The following is a 17,814-nucleotide window of genomic DNA, read 5'->3' on the forward strand; positions in this document are numbered from 1 at the left end:
ATGTAGAGAAGGAAAAAGTCAAAGCAGCTGGAAGTCAAATGTAATCAAATTCAGGTCAGGAATAAGACATATTATAGCTTCAAAGCAATTTTGTACTAGAACTTTCGCTATGTATCTTGTAAAATGTGAATTTTGAGAATTCCAAAAAGAGGTGTTTTGCTTCAGAAGACCGACTGCACTAAAACTAAGCTGTAAAAACTTATGTTGAAAGCAGGAGGGCATGCACAGAGCCTGGAACACATCAGGCACCAGCCACACAACAGCACTGGGAGAAGGCTACACAGCCCCTGCTCATGCTGGTACCACAGCTCACTCAAACCAGTCCAGTTACTCTTTCAAGTTCCTAAACTGTAGCAGAGGAATGGTGGCACAGTGGGAACCACTATGAGAGGCTGCTGAGAGAAGATGGGGAAACTGGGAAAGTAAGAGCTGGGCAGCAAAAAGGTCAGAGCCACCACAGAAAGGCCATTGCCCCCCAAGTCCCACTGAACCACCCTGCAGTACTGCCCTGCTTGGACAAGCACTCCTTTGTCTGTGACAGGGAGTAAGATCGTAGCACAAAAGAACCATAGAAACAGGAATAGATGTGAACTACATTTTACAAAGTAAATATGGAATATAACATGTAAATGCCCTAGAAAATCATGCAAAGAATAAAACTATTTGGGTCTCCAGGTCCTAGAAGGATGAATTCTCAACACTGTAAAAAAGTGACTTGGTTGTTCTGCACACATCTCAAGGTTGCTAGATCTCCTTCTAATAAATTAGATCCTGGGCTTTTACATTGTACCATTTGGGACAAGCTGATTATTTTTAGCACAATAATCTGCATCACATGTATTCCACAATAATACTTTTTAAACTACTCAAAGTGAAAGCTAGTATTATTCATCACTTGATTTCTTAAAACTTACATAATCAAAACAAGTCCTGTGGTTGGTGGTGGTTTTTCTCCCTAGGTTTCTTTTTAAAATTTAATTTAATTTCCTTATAATCATTAAAGATTGTTCCAGTGTATTGGAAAACTCAATGAATTATAATCACCTCAATTGCATCGTCGTACATTTTCCTTGCCTCCGTGTCCATCTTGTCTGACATAAGCCAGGCTTTCAATAAATATTCATAAAAACTGTCTCCCAGCCCGCCCACGGATGTGTGATCTGTAGAAGGGAAAGAGGGAAGAAAACAACAACAAAAAAAAAAGGTTGAAGTTGTTATGTAATAGCACCTTAGATTTATTCAAAACATAAACTTATGTTTTTAAGGCCTACTGCTGTAGAATTATAAACATTTTTAGCCTGTTTAGAAAGCTGCACTGCACTCTTTCCCCTCCAAACTTACATCACAGGCACAGAACCTTCTGTGTGTGTTCCTTTTTCACCATTCTGCGCAGGCTGTCCCTCATATCAAAAATGTACTTTAACCTCTGGTTTTACTTCAATCCAAAGAACCTAATTGTTTTGCTGCTAGGGTTTGGGGGTTTTATTTTTTGGTTTGTTAAGGTATATGTGAAAAAAGCATGTAGAAAACCTCCTAAGACCTCTGTATCCAGGATGTAACCAGGTCACATGGCTGGCTACAAACTGTCACCCATGAACTATACAGAATCCAATCTTTCCAGCAGATTTTTATTTCTTACAGGTTAGTTACTCAGCAGGCTAATGAATTCCCTAAACTAAATGTTCTTATTGAAATTATTTTAGTCCAAAGGGAAGCAAGCTGCCTTTGCAGTGTACAACACAAGCCCTGCTCAGTTCCACTGTGCCTGAGCAGCTACACAGAGCTGTGCCATGTGCCACAGGGTAAGACTGCTTCACTATTAGAATCCACCAGCACATAAACTGAACCTCCTAACCCACAGATTTCTTTTTTGTCCCCTTTTTTTCTTTTATTTTTTTCCCTTGCAGAGGTTGCCTTCCACAAATAGTGTCACTGCTATTCTGTGCTGACAGACCACTTGAGATCTATGTTTCTCTTTGGCTGAACTACCACCCTTCCCCACAAAAAGCCTACTGATGGTCTGGCAGCCTTGCAGCTCCTGCTCCAACCAGGGTAAGCACTCACTCAGTACACCCTTCATTCAAAAAGCAGCACTCTGTGAGATTTAATAAGTGACTTCAACCAGAATATACATAACCTTCTATTTCTTATGTTACAGCCCTCAAAACAGTGGCACCAGAACAGTCTTAGACTCCTGAAGCTTGGTGAGGGAAATGTTTAACACCAACATTGTCACAATGCCAGAAATTCACTGCCCTGAGCATGGCTGGTTGAGTCATGCAAGTACCCTTTCACTGGGTGAAGAAAAGATATGACACTTCCTTTTACAAAATACCTCAAAAAGTGGTATTATTCACAGTTTTTCTGGGATAAAGGTGCAAAAGAGAGGTTGAGCTCTCCTCTGTTCTTTTTTCCTCCAAGCACCACCCTACCACAGCATGTCTGCTTGTCTCTGAAGATGTGAGTAGGAGGTTAGAGCTGGTAGATGCTGCTATCCTAACTCTTCTAGCTGCCTCTTGGCTCCTCTGCTACTTAAAAATGGATTTCTAAACAAAGGAAGGAGCAAGTAGAGAGCCTGTAGCTTTCCCATTTAGTTTCAAGTTGTGAATTTGAAGCAAATTACTTCATGCCCTTCTCTTATACCTCAGAATCTCCTTGACTGCCTTTTCACACCCAGTTACTCAGTGATTATGACTTTTCATAAGCTTTCTCACCCTGAGCTATAAGAGGACATTCAGGTCATGAGTCACTTTCTTACACAAACACAAGGGCTGGAAAGTACTCCTTCCATTTACAATTACATTTCTAAGTAGACACAAGACACAAGGGGCTGTGGTTTTCAGGAAAAAAATAAAAAAACCACAAACTATCCTAAGATTTCAAAGCCACAATTCATGCCAGCGCTGCTCAGGGACTGACTTCACAAGAGACAGTTTGAAACTACTTCTATTAAGCTGTCGTTTAAGTAAGGGATGATCCTCAGCCAGATTTCCTTGACAGATGCACTCAGGTCCTAACAAGGACAGGCTGTTGAATCCTCAGCAATGCTCTTGTAGTAGCTCCAGCTGGGAATGGGACAGGAAAGAGCAAGAAGATGAGTAGAAAACATTCATTTCCTAATCCACATTCCAGGTGTCTTTCAAAAGTCAATTATCAGCAACATGTCCCATTTCATGACTACTTCTCCAGGCAGTCATTTGAGAACTGTCCTTCTCTTCTGTCAGCAGCTCTTCTCCATCACTTTGCTTATCATCTTAGCCAAGAGTATAGGGAACACAGGCACCAGAAGCATGGGGGGACACAGAACTCAGAGCCATCCCCTAGACAGCCTTTTTTGCACCTTCTTCGTGCAGAGAACAGGGTTGCTCAAGCCTCTCAGATTCAGATCCTTCTCCCATTCAGAAGCAGACAAGCACATGGTAGGAAACTAAGGCCTTTCAAGGGCCTTCCAATTCCCAGCAGCAGCATTTTCCTTGCTCCTTTTATGCATACCTCACTCCAGCTCTGACCAGCCCAGAGTTTTCAAGGCTCCTCTCTCATTCAGTAGTGGGCTACTCCACTCCCCAGCTGATGCCTTTCACAGCTGGACCAGAGGGAAGACCTGTCAAAAAAGGCAAACGGATCCTGTTCCTTCTCTTCAGCAGCAGGAGAAGGACATATGAAATATTTCTGGTGGGAACACATGACGGTATTTCAGGGGAGCTGGCCACATCTAGATGCAGCTGTCTTTATGTCCTGTCCCCTCATCCACAAAAATAGCCAAAAGGGGATGGAATTGAAAAGGAGGCCAATGCAGCAGCTGAACTGAGGTTTAAATACAGTGAGTGTTCCAGCTTCTGCAGCGGCATTACCTGCACCCTGGCAAGGTCTTCTTCAGCTTTTCTGCTAGTGTCTGCTAAAGCAGAATTTGCTGCATTTTATAAGAAGTATAAGTAGAAATTACTTAAAACACAGCTTGTGACAGATTGTGGGTCTTTGACAATTTGCTCTCACCTAGAGCAGAAATGCTAAAGAAATATTTTCCAAGATTCCTTAGCAAATATATAACTGGGGAAGAACTGGGTCATCGCATATCATTCTCTCCTAAAAGCAAACCTCCCTATCCAAACTTATCAGAAGGTCCATGGTGGTTATCACTCTCCTGCTCCTTGAGCTATAGCTCAGATGGGTTCAAAGATTTAAATCAGCTCAACTCAGAATGTTTTGCTCAGAAAAATGTTTTCCACATAAAATTTACTGATGTTTTCACACTGGCCCTAACTTTCAGTGTCAATCCAGAGTACTAAAAAGGAATAACTTCTGATTTGAATAACTGAGCTTACAATAGCATCTTGACACTGGGTACTCCTTAGCAAACAACTGAGAAGATAAGCATTACGTACAAGCATTTTGAAAATTTTAAAATGGATTCATTCTTTCACAAATTTGATCTACAAGAATCATTTAATTAGCTCTTTGTCATGTAAAGGTTTTTATTTTGATGAGCTGTTTTACAGTGAAATCCTGGAGTAGAATTCATTCCAGATTAAGACAAATATAGGAAAAAGAACAGAAGTATGATAGCACAACAAATGTGGCTGAAGCCACATGTTCTGTTCAATGTATATATTTTTAGAGCACTCATTCCTTCAAATCAAGACAAATTTGGGGAGTTTCTTCATTCTGCATTTTTTCAAATGTAGGCCCAGATGACTGGGCAAACATAAAAGGATTCCAGTCAAGAATTGCTTTGGAATTCTTTTCAAACTGAAAGACACAGTGACTGCAGCTGGAAAGAATACCTTCAACTTTTGCAACCAAAAGCAATTACAAGAAACCCTGTATTTTTTCTGGTTTGTCACACTTGAAAGCATATTGTGTGCAAACCTGTGCAGTTTGTCTGTGTGTAAGGATTCTTTTTCCCAAAAAGAGACAAATAAAACCTTAATAGAAAGACAATGATATTTCAAGTTCATAGCAACATTTTTGCTCAGCTACTACAAAGGATCTTCATCCTGTTAAATACTGGCATTTTTCTTCTTAATAAACAGCACTCAACTGTAAACAAAAAACCCTCAATGAACAACAAACCAACCAATCTCAGAGCAATACTTTAATGAGTTTTTAATGTATTGATAAAATATCTGCACTTAGTAACATTTTGTCTCAGCTAATATGCCAAAAGCCAGATCTACCTCTTTCCCACAGACTGAGAGAGGGACTTTCTTTTAAAATCTCACACCATCATTATCTAATATTCCAAAGATAGTTTCATTCTAAATGATCTTATTGGTATCAGCAAGCCATGAGCTCACTGCTGACACAGTCTGAACCACAGCACAGGCAGGAGGTCAGACAGGGCACACACAGTCTCGCTGAAATGCCCCTGGATCTCAGCCCCAGGGAGGACAGGGGGTCTGCAGAGCTCTGGTGATTTGTTCTCTCTAAGTGAAACTGTTTCTTTACAAATCCGGGGGAGACAAATATACAGCTTTTTACTGCAAACAGCTCTTCAAGGCATAGGCAACAAGGTTTCCCCTCCTCAGTGACAGGTGAGGCGCTGAGACGGATCTGGCTGTTCTTTCTCTTCAGGACTAATTTTTGGGGATGGTTGTAGATAACAGGGATACTTATGCATTCCCACAGCTCATCCTCATTTGTCATACCCAGACCTACCTAATATCTGTAAACAACTTCCTCCACAGCAAGCCAATTTCCACATGAGTGGCAGTGGTTCCCAAGAATTCGGTTATGGCCACAGACTGCAAGTTACCAACACGTGCCACTTCCTTTTGTTTACAGGGAAAGTTTGGTTCAGTGAGCAATAGCATGTTTCCCACAACAACTGACAGGCCCCTAAAGATAACATTAATAATGAAGCCTGTTCTAATGAAGGTCTACCTGTTCTCTAGAGCAAACTTAAGATGTACAAATTATTTTTAAGCAGATGGCTTTAAGTAGTTAACAGCAGCCTAATGAGGCAAATTAAAAACAGTTCATGATTTGCTAAACCCTCTCTGCTTTGTGCCTTAATTGTTCAATTGTCATTTCTTGGCAAGGAGCAAGAATAAATAAAGAAGCCAGGCATTGTATTAAAGGCACCATCTCATGCCAGAACTGATGCTGCAGTCCCAACACCTGAGGGTGAGGCTTCCTGCTAGCCAGGAGCAGAGGGGAGCGAGCCACTGCCCCTCCCTGACCCTGGCACATCCACCCTCAGCAGAAAGTTTCTGCATGGCTCACTGCACACAGAATAAAAAAGATGCAATACAATACTGAGCAGAGGCATGTTTAGCATGCACAGGCTGCCCTGCTGGAAAGCAAGACGGTGAGATAACATTGGAGCAGTTCAGAAGCACAAACAGGTGGTGATGAGGATCAACTATGTCCACAGTAGTTTCAATTCACAAATTATAACTACAACACTGATTCAGTATTTTAAACTAGAGACAGAGAGAGAACACCCAAGCAAAAAATTACTAATTTGGCCATTTATAAACTGAAATATCAGAACTGTAATCGCCACTTTTGACTTTAAAATAAAGCAAAACTCACTAAAACCTGTGCTATACTCAGTAGACTGGAAATGCCAAGATAAACAAACCACTGATTCATTTCAACCAAGAGCAAGAGGACAGAATTACTTTGCAACAAAAAAAGGAAACAATAAAAAGGGAGGCTGATCTTCCTAAAGGATCACAAATTGACAAAGTGCTATTGTAATATGTCAGAGAAGGAGATCAAGAGTAGAGAAGTTAAGTGACCAGGAGGGTGTAACAAAGTGATTAAGCCAATACCGACTTTCATTAGGAAGCCCACATATCCCACCACCATTAGTTGTTCTGGCCTGCACCAACTGGCCTCACACTGGAGGAACCCTCTTTCTCTGTGCAGGAATCTTCCAAAGAATTGTTTTTCTGTTTGTCTTCAGGCTGACTCTGATTAAATTTCAGTTCAATCTTTACTTCATGTAGTTGGACTTACTGCTCCTCAGCTGCTCTAAATAGGTGCAAGCTCCCCTTTTAATCCTTAAATCCAGAAAGCTGAGGCCCTGGAAATTGCAGCTGCTGCAATTCACAGCAGAAATTCAACCTAAGGATGTCATAAGCCATAGTGGTTGGCTAAAAGTGCAAACACTTGTAAATTAACTGCAGCAAAGGCAGCCTGGTAAAAGGAGGTGGAGGTGCAATTTACAGTCAAATATAAACTATGTATCACTAAGGAACACCTTACCAGCATGAGAATTTTTCTGAAAACATTCAGGGTCTCATATAACAGAACCACATTTGAAGAATTTAAGTTAAGCATTTATCAGTTGGGAGGTAGCTGAACAGACACTGCTTCCCATTCTACTGTCTGGTGCCACAACAGAACCCAGCAACATGCAACAGCTCGCCCAGCTCCTCCCGACCTGGGGGTGTGTGGGCATGACTGCTCAGCGCTCACAGCCTTGGAGAATGGAGCAGCTGAACTCTAAATACTCCAGATGGAGAAACTAGATGTGAATATTTTAACAAGACTTGGAAAAATATGGACGGTTCTTGAGTTCCTTAACTGTACTCTTTGAAAAAACAAACTTTAATCTGAGTAGAATCACGCTCCATTTCTAGTTTCATTTAGAGATGACTAAAGCATTTTTGTCCAAGTTGTTTAAAGAAACCCCAAGAGAACAGCTTGAGGCAGACAGAATATTCCAGTTGGAAGAACTAAAGTCTGGCAGCTACAAGAAACTGAAAATACAATCACTTAATGGAAAGTATTAAGCAATCTTAATTATAAGTGCTACCAGTTTCTCATATAATAAAATTAAGCAAAATTGCTTCCTAGATCTGTAGGGACTATCAAACTAAAGATTAAAAACAGTTAAACTTGCACAATTCAAGTGTGTCCAAAGACAACAGAAATACTTTGAAACAGACCAGCAAGTATAACGAGCCAACTAATACACATATTTAGGTAACTAATGTTATTAGAATCAAAACATTTATTCAGACTGAATGTAATGTATGATTCTGTAATGTCAAAGGAGTAGCCTAATTTGGTATCTTCCAACAGACTGTACTTTCACTCTCAGGAATTTACAGCTGGAACAAATGTTTTCTTTTTTTTCTTTTTTTTTTCTTACATTGAAACATTCCAGCTATTATTTATAATTGTGGAAAGATTTAGGTCATCTCTCAGAAGACATATTCAAGAATTAAACACCAATCAACTAAATATATCAAGTCCACATGCTAAAATTAGAAACGTATTAAATCCTTATGTTGGTGTGTTTGCTGAGAAGCCTTTTATCACCTGAAGTTGTCTTTTCAAGGTAGTTACACTCACCCACAGAGCCACCCAAATGAAGCACACCTGCCTCTCAGCAAAGTTTGGTGTCACTGTAAATCCCATCTGTGTGGGCAGCTTCAACAAAGCCTCTGGGATTGCAGTGGATTGGTGGGAAGTCACATGCATGCTTGTCTCTGATGACTTTTTTTTACTTGACAAGGTGGCTGTGAAAGAGCTAAAAGGGATAACACCTCCTGCTCCAAGTATGCACCAAAACCCAAAGAGTCCCTTTAGAATAAGAGTTCATATATAGGGGGACTGACAAATTCTTAAGGTCATTACACCCTTTAGTTTATTCACCTTAATCTTCCTTGAAGATCTCAATTCTGCTCTTGAAAATTATAAACAAGAACATGGGAGAGTGAAACCTTTATTAGATTAAATCTAGTCCAACACTCATCTGCACCAAATCAGCTGGCAAAACCACTGTCAAAAACTTCACCCTTCAAGTTGAATCAAGACATGGCAGTTTATATATTTACATATATATATATATATATATATATATATATATATATATATATATATATCTCCCACATGGAAGCAGACAAAACTGATTCTGAGGAGCAAGGAAAGACACTCCTTGTTTTTGATGTACTTTTGGATTATACCACATGCAATATAAATCCAGACTATTCTGACTGTTTCTTCCTCCTAAATTTCAGTCGATGTAGCTCTTATTTTTCTTCTCATGACAAATGCTTGAAATGGCGCACGCAGCCACCTGAAATTTTGATCGCTCTCTAAGTGCTGGCAAATTGTGCTGATTTTAAGACTTGTTCAGTCCATGCTCTGTGACTGAGACTGAGCTACCACACCATACATGGACTGCATTCATCACCACCCCTCTCTTACTTGACTATATATGTCATATGGGACCATATCACACAGATCTTCAAGTCGAGACAGTATTTTAGCTTGCTGCTACTAGGGCACTCCAACTCCTAGTGGAACTTCAGGATTAAAAGAAGCCATTGGTGAGATACATTCAATGTTCACAGAACAGAACTATAGACCCTCTCTTCTCAATGTCACCAAACTGGAAATGTTTCTCATGTGAACACCAGCAGTTACATCTCCACGTTCAACTCAGAATATGAAGTCTCACACACTGAAGACATAATAAAAGGAAACAGATGTCAGATGTGACAACAGATGTGTCATCTGAATTTACCAATCATCTAGAGAACATTGATCAAAACACTTAAGTGCACAGCCTCCAACAAATTACGGAGAAGGAATAAAATAAAACCAAGAAAGTTTAATAAGGCTGTAACAAGTTTGTAAGTGGACTTTGATAGGCTTCCCTTTCGCAAGAAACTAGTAAGTGAAGAGTGATTCAAAAATTCAGTTTTAGGCATAAAATTATCACAGAAATAATGAGATTCCACAGGAAATCAAACTCTAAAAAACCCACAGAGGTGTCAAAGGATAACTTTCTACTCCCCAATGAGTTCAAGTTAATGTCTTCAAAGCCATCAGTGTAAGCTCTTAAAAATATCAGGTGGTACCCTAAACATGCCAGACTTCATTAATACAGATGAACTTACTGAATTCACAGTAAATGACAAAGATGAGAAAGACAAATGGAAAAGCTGCTGTGGGACAAATCACAAATTCTAGATATTGATGCACTCCCCACCGAGATCATGCTCTAAAAGTATAGCTTGGTGGTACAGCAAAATGAAATATAAATCTCTTTGCCAATGTAGCAATGTATGCAAGCATTCTTATAACCCAAAGTTACACCATATCCAAACCCTCTCTTTAGGAATTATTTATAGACACTCCTTTTCAAATGCATAATTCATATACATGTTTAACCTTCCAATAACAATAGAATCTTTAACACACTAAACCAAGCTTTTATTTGTTCCCCTTTTTCAGCATCTTGCTCAGCAGACCAACAGAGCACCTTAACCTTGTAGTCTTCTAAAAGCATATTCCCTGTAATGCACAGTTCTGTTGTATTTCATTAAAATAAAGTTTTAACAGATTATCTTGCTCTTGGCTTCTAATGAATAAACAAACTTGAATGCAGCTTTTTCCTGGAACACAGCTAATTACATTTGTACAAAGCTGTAAAGCAAAAGTGCAAGGGGAATTCCCCAGCAGAGATTACACAGATTATCTTCTATTCAAAACACATGCATGTTCCAAAGGATAGAACAACACAAAATAAATTGGAGAGTAAAATTAAGGACACCTGCCAAGATAGCAAAAGAAATTAAACTGCAAAGAACCACCCCCACCTCCTCATATGCAACAGCATGCCTACTACTGGAAGTCTAGAAATACTGAGGTAGTTTTATTTGTTCATAATGTAATAAACTGAGAGCAGATTTCAAATAGCAAAACCTCCATAAATAAATGCTTACACAAATGTCCAAACTATCCAACAGATCACATATTTCCACTTCTATAAATGATGTCCCAAACACGAATTAAAAAAGAAATTTACTTGCTAAATCAAATAAATGTGCAAAAATGCAGTCAAGTTGGGAACTACTCTACATGTTCTTTTACAATATGCATTTGTTTTACTTCTGCACCATTTCTACTTAAGAGAGAGAAAATCTTTTCCTTATGCTGAAGGGGAAAATAATCATCTGCAAGTATTAGAAATTATTATGCACAAGTCCAAACAGAAAGTAGTTATCTGATGAGTTTTGGAAAATACTTTGGAATATACAAGGCAGACTTGACCCAATTCCCTTTGCTTCCTTTTAGGTTACGGATGTTTTGCCAGAACTTGACATTACATTTCACAGTTTTATTTTTCCTGACTCATGGCATTGCTAGTTTCTTTTAAGAAGGTACAGGTATTAATAGACATAATTAAAGATACTCCGTGTGCTAAGCAAGGCATGTAGTAAATAGGTAAGGGTACAAGCAAGAATGTATATCATCTTCACAGTTAAAGGAGATCATGAGCAGCTTCAGCTGGCAAAGAAAGGTTTTCCACAACTAGCATCTTTGCACTACCTCTAACTACACTATCAACCTCTTAATTTATGCAACAATTACATTTTTATCTGAAATATTTATCTGCAGTATTTCTTTAATCTTTTCAAAGACTACTTCATTCTTCAGTATTATTCACTTCACCTTGCCATCTGCAAGGGTTTTCATCTCCCAGAGGCACGTGTAAAGACTGAAAGGGCTTCTTGCTTAATTTTAAAAATGAAAGGCCCAATAACTGATAAATAAATCAGGATCTGGATTTCTATCTCTGTAGCACTCTTGAAAGTGTGCATTTTAGAGAGTCACTCTCCCTATGGATCAGATAGAGCTCACACTGACAGGGCAATACCCTTCAGCTGACATGCTGATTTTTCTCAGTGGTTGCATTCTCACAAGGGGATGCAGAGAGTGTGACAGCACCTTCTTCATCAAAAAGGGTCTGCAGATCATAGGGGCTGGAAGAGCTGGATGGCAGAGCACAGAGGCTGATACTGGGTCCCAGGGCCCTAGGTTTACGTGCCAGCAACTGAAAACACCTGTGTGTGTTTGTTTTTCTCAGTGAATTCGATCCTGAGTGCACGTATACTTCATTAGCCAACTCCCAGCTGGACAGCAAGAGACCTGCATATGAAAAGACCCAAGCTCTGTGCTGATGGCTGCACAGGTCCAGGGTGCAAGCACAGGTATTGGACTGAGAGCCTCTGGTAATATTTGAAGGGTCCATGAGCATGAGGATACCTGTGAAGGGCACAAGCCCATGCATCTACTTGACAGTGAACATAAGGAAGACGATCAAAACCTGGCTACCTGTGGGTATGTTGCAGGTGAGTTGTGGTAGGACTACACAGGGGTGCTGCAAAGGCAGGGCTGTTGGTGGCTCTCTGTGTGGGCAGCTGCATCAGTGTCCTCTTAATGCACCTCTGGAATATGTCCTGACTGCAAATGGGAACTTCAGCAGTCACATCCATCACACGGGGATGGGGACACTTGGACCTGGCTAACCTTCAAGTGTTGGGAAGGAGGAATCCACAGGTCTTGGAGTCTTTCAAATACAGTGGTTTCCTTATCATCTTTAACCATGTTATATACATTAACATCAAATTTATTTTCACAGTTCCTTCAAATTCTGAAAAATAAATATAGACAGATGGTGCTGTGTATTTGATACCATATCGTATCACAAATGAAAATAGATAGGAGGCATTGCTCATGGTTTGTCTATTTCCTGCAAGAGTTTAAATGAAGCCTTTGCTTAATTACTTTGCTCAGCCCAAGGGCATTAGCCTCAAACCAGCTGGACAGACAGGCATAAAAAACCTGGAATATTCACCCAGTATTTCCACTGACTTAATGACAGTAATTTAATGGTATTTTCCAAAGTTTGAAAATTTCACCATTTTAAAAGAAGGGTAAATCTAACACAAATAAATTAAATCTACAGATGCCTCCTCCAAGTAGCATTTTAAAATTAAAAGTTCTTGGTTTAATTTAAGCAGTTATTGTTGATAATTAAAGACCACCTGAAGAAAATGCAACAGGCACATCCATAATGGTATTTGCTTAAGTTTATTTGAAGGCCAGTCTAGACCATGACCAACTAGGAAATAGAAGACGTAAACTTCCCCCATTCAGCCATCCTGGGTCGTGCCTCTACCTACTCTGTAGTAACAGGTACAGGAAGCTGCAAGAAAGTGAGAACATCACCAGAGGGGGCTAAGGTAGTGCAACAGGCTAAATAACCTGTGTGAATCTTCTTATAGTCTTTAAAGCATACCTATCACTTTGACATGGGAGACACCATTTAGATTTAGTGCATTTAATACTCTGATCACTTGTGATCAATATCACACTGTCAATGAGTCCTTATAAAGATGATGACAGAGTGTCCCACACTGGGCTTTTAACCTGGACTACTTGCAAGTCTGAGTAAGGGGCTTGTTTTCTGTAAGGAGACATGAATAAAGCAGCAGAGAACAGACTGTAGCCTGAATGTTGATCACATCAGCATTTGGTGGTGACAAATTTGGTGTCTGCTGCTACATTCCTAATAGCAATGCTCACCTCATGCACTGTAAATTCACATGCTAGCTTACTTCACAGCAACTTATCAATGTGCCCACATATCACTAAGGTGAAATAAACATATAAGATTAACACAGTATGACATTTCTGCTTATTTACTTGCATATGGAAGCCATATTTGGCCTAAAACCCAACTTTAGTTAAACTGACAACTCTCTTAGTAACCAATCCAGGTAATTCCATAGGTAGCTCAGATGCAGGAAATGAGATTTGAAGAGTAATTAAAGTTCCCCTTCAATAACATTACTACTTGCAAGAGATGTTGGAAACTGAAGAAATTAAGTAGTTTATTTTCAGTGTTGGAAAGCAGAAAGGAAGAATGCCCAATTTACAGAACTGTGCAAACGTGACGTGCATGCCCTGACTTTGCAATAACATGCAGATTTGGCATTTCTTTTATTATTGCCCTTCCAGGTGGTATTCTCATCTAACATGTTTGCAAATGCAAACTAAATTTTTTCAACATATTTTAATTTTTTAAGAAATCACTTTTCTTCAGTACCAATGAATTTCCATAATTTTGAAATCCCAGCTTTTTAGTCAACTTTATGTTACATCTGTTTAGGAAGCTTCTCTAGAAAGCACTGTTACTGCTTTTGAAAATAACCTAAATTCAAAGTTCTGATGTTCTTAACTTCTGAGTAGCTCCAACAACTCAGTGTGTGTAAACAAAAAGCTAACAAAGTCAACTGAAGGTTAATGTGAGAGGTTAGAAAATCCTTTCTGACAGCTATTTTCCTTTCAGTCTTACAGAAACTGAAACCCCAAAGCAGAAGTATTGTAAATAACTTGTTCTTACTGGACCATCACCTTAGCCCATAGGTAAAAATGGAATTTGTCATCATTCCTGTAGGCATTTGCTAGAAGCTCTGCTTCTAGCAAATGCCCCAGTGAGCTGACAAATACTGAGCTGAACTCATTCAAAAGATGTCTGTCCCAGCCCCCATGCTGCAATAATACCTGCACATTATAAGCTTAACCCCAAATATTTAGCTATAATTTTCCTCCTCCTGGGTATAATGAACCCCCTTGCTGCTACACAGCATAAAGTGTCCAGTAGTATTACAAAGCATTTGCATTGGAAAGGATGGGGATTTAGCAATGACCAGTAAGCCATTCACCCAGCAGTTCTTACAATTGGAGTTTACAGCATTCAAGTGCAAAGAAATTATGGGATGAAGCAGTAGTCCCTGCTCAGTCCTGCTTGCTGTGGCTTCAGACCCTGGCTGCTGCTACTTCATTGAGGCAGGGAGTAAAAGAAAGAAGTAATCTGTCACCCTTCTTCAAGGGCTATGTCAAGTGCATTAAATGCAAATGAAAATTTATATTAATTAAATTGTAATCACTTCAAAGACATGCCTGTAGATTAATGCCACACTGACATAATGATTTGACTCATCTCTATAACTTGTTAAGGACCTGGAAGAAATGGTCCCATCCTTCTTGATGAAATGATTATTACTAATTGACTGGTAGGTTACTTCACTGGTTATAGCTGTTCAGGCATTTGTAACAGAAACACTGACTGCTTTGGAAGAAAGGACATGTCTTTGTAAGCTCCAGCAGACAAACAAGTGAAAAAGATGGTCTGCACATCTCAGGGCACTGTCCCCAGCACATCATTCCCAGCAGAGAAACTGCAGAACATGCTATTTATACTGAGATCAGAAGGCCTGCACTCTGATAAATCAAAGCCCAGCAGAAATGACTCACTGGACCCTGCACCCTCACATCAGAAGAATGTTGACAAAGTTACAGCATATCACACACATCACTCCCCTTCTCCTAACCCAAGAGGAGCACAGACCACATTTGAGCATACATTTTAAACGAGGCAAAACAAACAAGACACAGCAACATGGCCTAAGATCTATTGAGGCTAGGACAGAAATATTCTGAAGCACAGAAAAACTCTGTAACAACTGCTGATCCCCAAAAGGCCTGAAAGACCTTTACAAAAGCTAGCTTACCACCATTCATGAACCCTGCATACACAAAGAGGACTGGGGGACCAATATACCTCTGGTTAAATCCCACAAAATTAGGGTGTGCCTAGGCTCCTAGTGGAAACAGCTCTGAGAAGGTATCAAAATACTCTAACTCTAATACTCTAATTAAGGTAGAAGGTACCAAGAACTTTCCACAAGGTTTTGTTTGCAAGTAGAGATGGATCCTATGGGGCCACACCAAAACCACAGAAAATGATGCTTCCCTTTTGTCCCACAATCTTGCAACAGGAATTTCCTTTAAACATTCAAGTTTACCTACCAGCTTGTTGGAACAAAATTAAACAAACCAGCAATACTTCTAAAAAGAATACAATTTCTCTTCTATTCAAATAATATATTTTTTTTCTTTAAAAAATAAATAAAAAGGCAAAGAAAAAATGTAACCGCTGAGAAAACTTGACCTAAATGAATTCTTCCACCATATATTTTGTCTAATACTAAGAATCAACTGGTAGTAATAGCATTAAATGATCTGACTGCTAAGTTCCCATCACCACTGATGTTATTACTACTTTGAATAAAGGTACTCACCACTAGAATAAAGGGTACAGAAATAAAAAATAAACCCATCACTAGAAAGATGCTATATTGCAGCTATATCCCATAGTTCTTCAGCAGAGTATTTCAGTATGTATTTATGCTGATTTATTTATCTATTTCACACCCCTCGTGACTTAGTTGGAATACTGCACAGATTAACAAAAAAACTAACTAGAACTGAACCAAAAAGTCTAAGCAGAGAAAAAAATTGTTGAAGGAAAAAAAAAAAAAGGAAAGCAACACTAGAAAGGTCAGAGTGAAGTTACTTGTATCTAGGCAAATAAAGTGTTCTGAAATAATTCTCAGAAACTTATCTGCAGAAAGTACTTTGTACAAGATAAGATGCATCAAACTAAAGGTCACAGCAAAGATGAAAAGGGCAGCTTTCCCAGAAGCTGGAAAAAGAAAAGCTATGCTTTGATACTCTTTCCATTGTCTCAGTCTTTCCATTACAAAGGCACATAACAAGCCAAATACAATGCTCTTTGAAATTACCTTCTGAGGGGAACATAAAAGCCTTGCTTGCCTGTAATACCAACCATGGGACTCAAACCAGTAACAGTGTAGGGGGCTTAGACACTTAGAGTCCTCTAGTGTATTGGGATGTTGGGTGTGAAGGCATCATCTTTACTCGATTCACTCATCATAGCAGAACACCACCTCTGCAAGGGAGAAAGAAATTCCTGCCTAAGCCCCAGCTACTCCATCCCATCTCCCCAGTGTTTCAGACCATGTGCTCCTTTACTGTAACTTAAATTTTTGCAAGTAGATGCACCAAAGAGTGATCTACCAGGCATACAGCCGAGACATTTTCTCATCATTCCATCCAAGTTTGTGAAAGGAAATGCAGAATTATGCTATCTAGTCTCCACAGTATCAATATCAGGTTTACAAATGCTGTTTTGTCCTAGTTTCAGCTGGGACAGCATTAATTTTTAGAGCACCTGGGAGGGGGCATGGCCAGACCCTAATGTTGTTCAGTACCATCTCAGGTCATTGCCAGAGGCAGGGAAAATGACTCCTCTCAGGAGAAGGGCATCCTTTCTGGTCAGGGAGAAGAAACTGGCTGGAAAGAACAGGTCTTCTCTTCTACGTAAACCATTTCTTTGTCTAATACCTTTTGTTATTAATATTATCAGAGTTACTGTTCATTTTCTTATCTCACTGTTGTTTCTGGTAAATTGTTCTTATCTCAACCAGTGATCTGTCGTGCAGGAGGCAGGCAGAGGGCAAGTGAGCAGTAGATGTGGTTTTTACTAAAATGGAGACTACTATCCTAAGCCATGATATTGTTGCACTGTAAAAATCCTAGAAATATTACAAGAATATCTGAATATGCACTTGGAACCTTATTTGCTAAAAAAAAAACCCCAAACACCAATCACCAAATTCCAGGAAATAAACTCATGATCAGCATAGAAAAATTAAAGGCTCTAAGAATTTGTATTTCTTTTTACCCTCAGAACCTAAGTCTCAGTTCGTAATCCTAAACTTGAGTCCCAAATGTATTATCTTGCAAAATCCATTTAATAGTATGTTTGAACTCCACCAAACTTCTGCAAAGTTAAACTTTTCACTGTATGTTTATTTTTAGTGATGAGGAGTATTTTATTCCCAGGAGATACTAACTCTGTGCATTGTAATTACAAGAAAGCCGGAGAGGGATTTTTTACAAGGGCATGCAGTGACAGGACAAGGGGAGATGGATTCAAAGTGAAAGAGAGTAGGTTTAAATTAGATATTAGAAAGAAAGTCTTTACTGTGTGGGTGAGCATGCCCAATCCCTGGAAGTGTCCAGGTTATAGGCTTTGAGCAACCTGATCCAGCAGAAGGTGCCCCTGCTCACAGCAGGGGTGCTGGAACTAGATGATCTTTACTTGGTCCTTCCAACCCAAGCCATTCCAAGATT

At 39.4% G+C, this 17,814-nt stretch overlaps 1 protein-coding gene across 1 annotated transcript in view; it reads right to left on the reverse strand.

Moving 5' to 3' along the window:
• MAN1A2 (mannosidase alpha class 1A member 2) overlaps positions 1-17,814 on the reverse strand; it is a 133,939-nt gene that overhangs the window by 26,152 nt on the left and 89,973 nt on the right. Inside the window, exon 9 of the mRNA XM_009102611.4 lies at positions 1,045-1,160. Coding sequence (XP_009100859.1) covers positions 1,045-1,160 — 116 coding nt within the window. The remainder of the gene's footprint in view (positions 1-1,044; positions 1,161-17,814) is intronic.

The sequence above is a fragment of the Serinus canaria genome, chromosome 1 (genome assembly GCF_022539315.1).
Source record: "Serinus canaria isolate serCan28SL12 chromosome 1, serCan2020, whole genome shotgun sequence".
Classification (NCBI taxonomy): Eukaryota; Metazoa; Chordata; class Aves; order Passeriformes; family Fringillidae; genus Serinus; species Serinus canaria.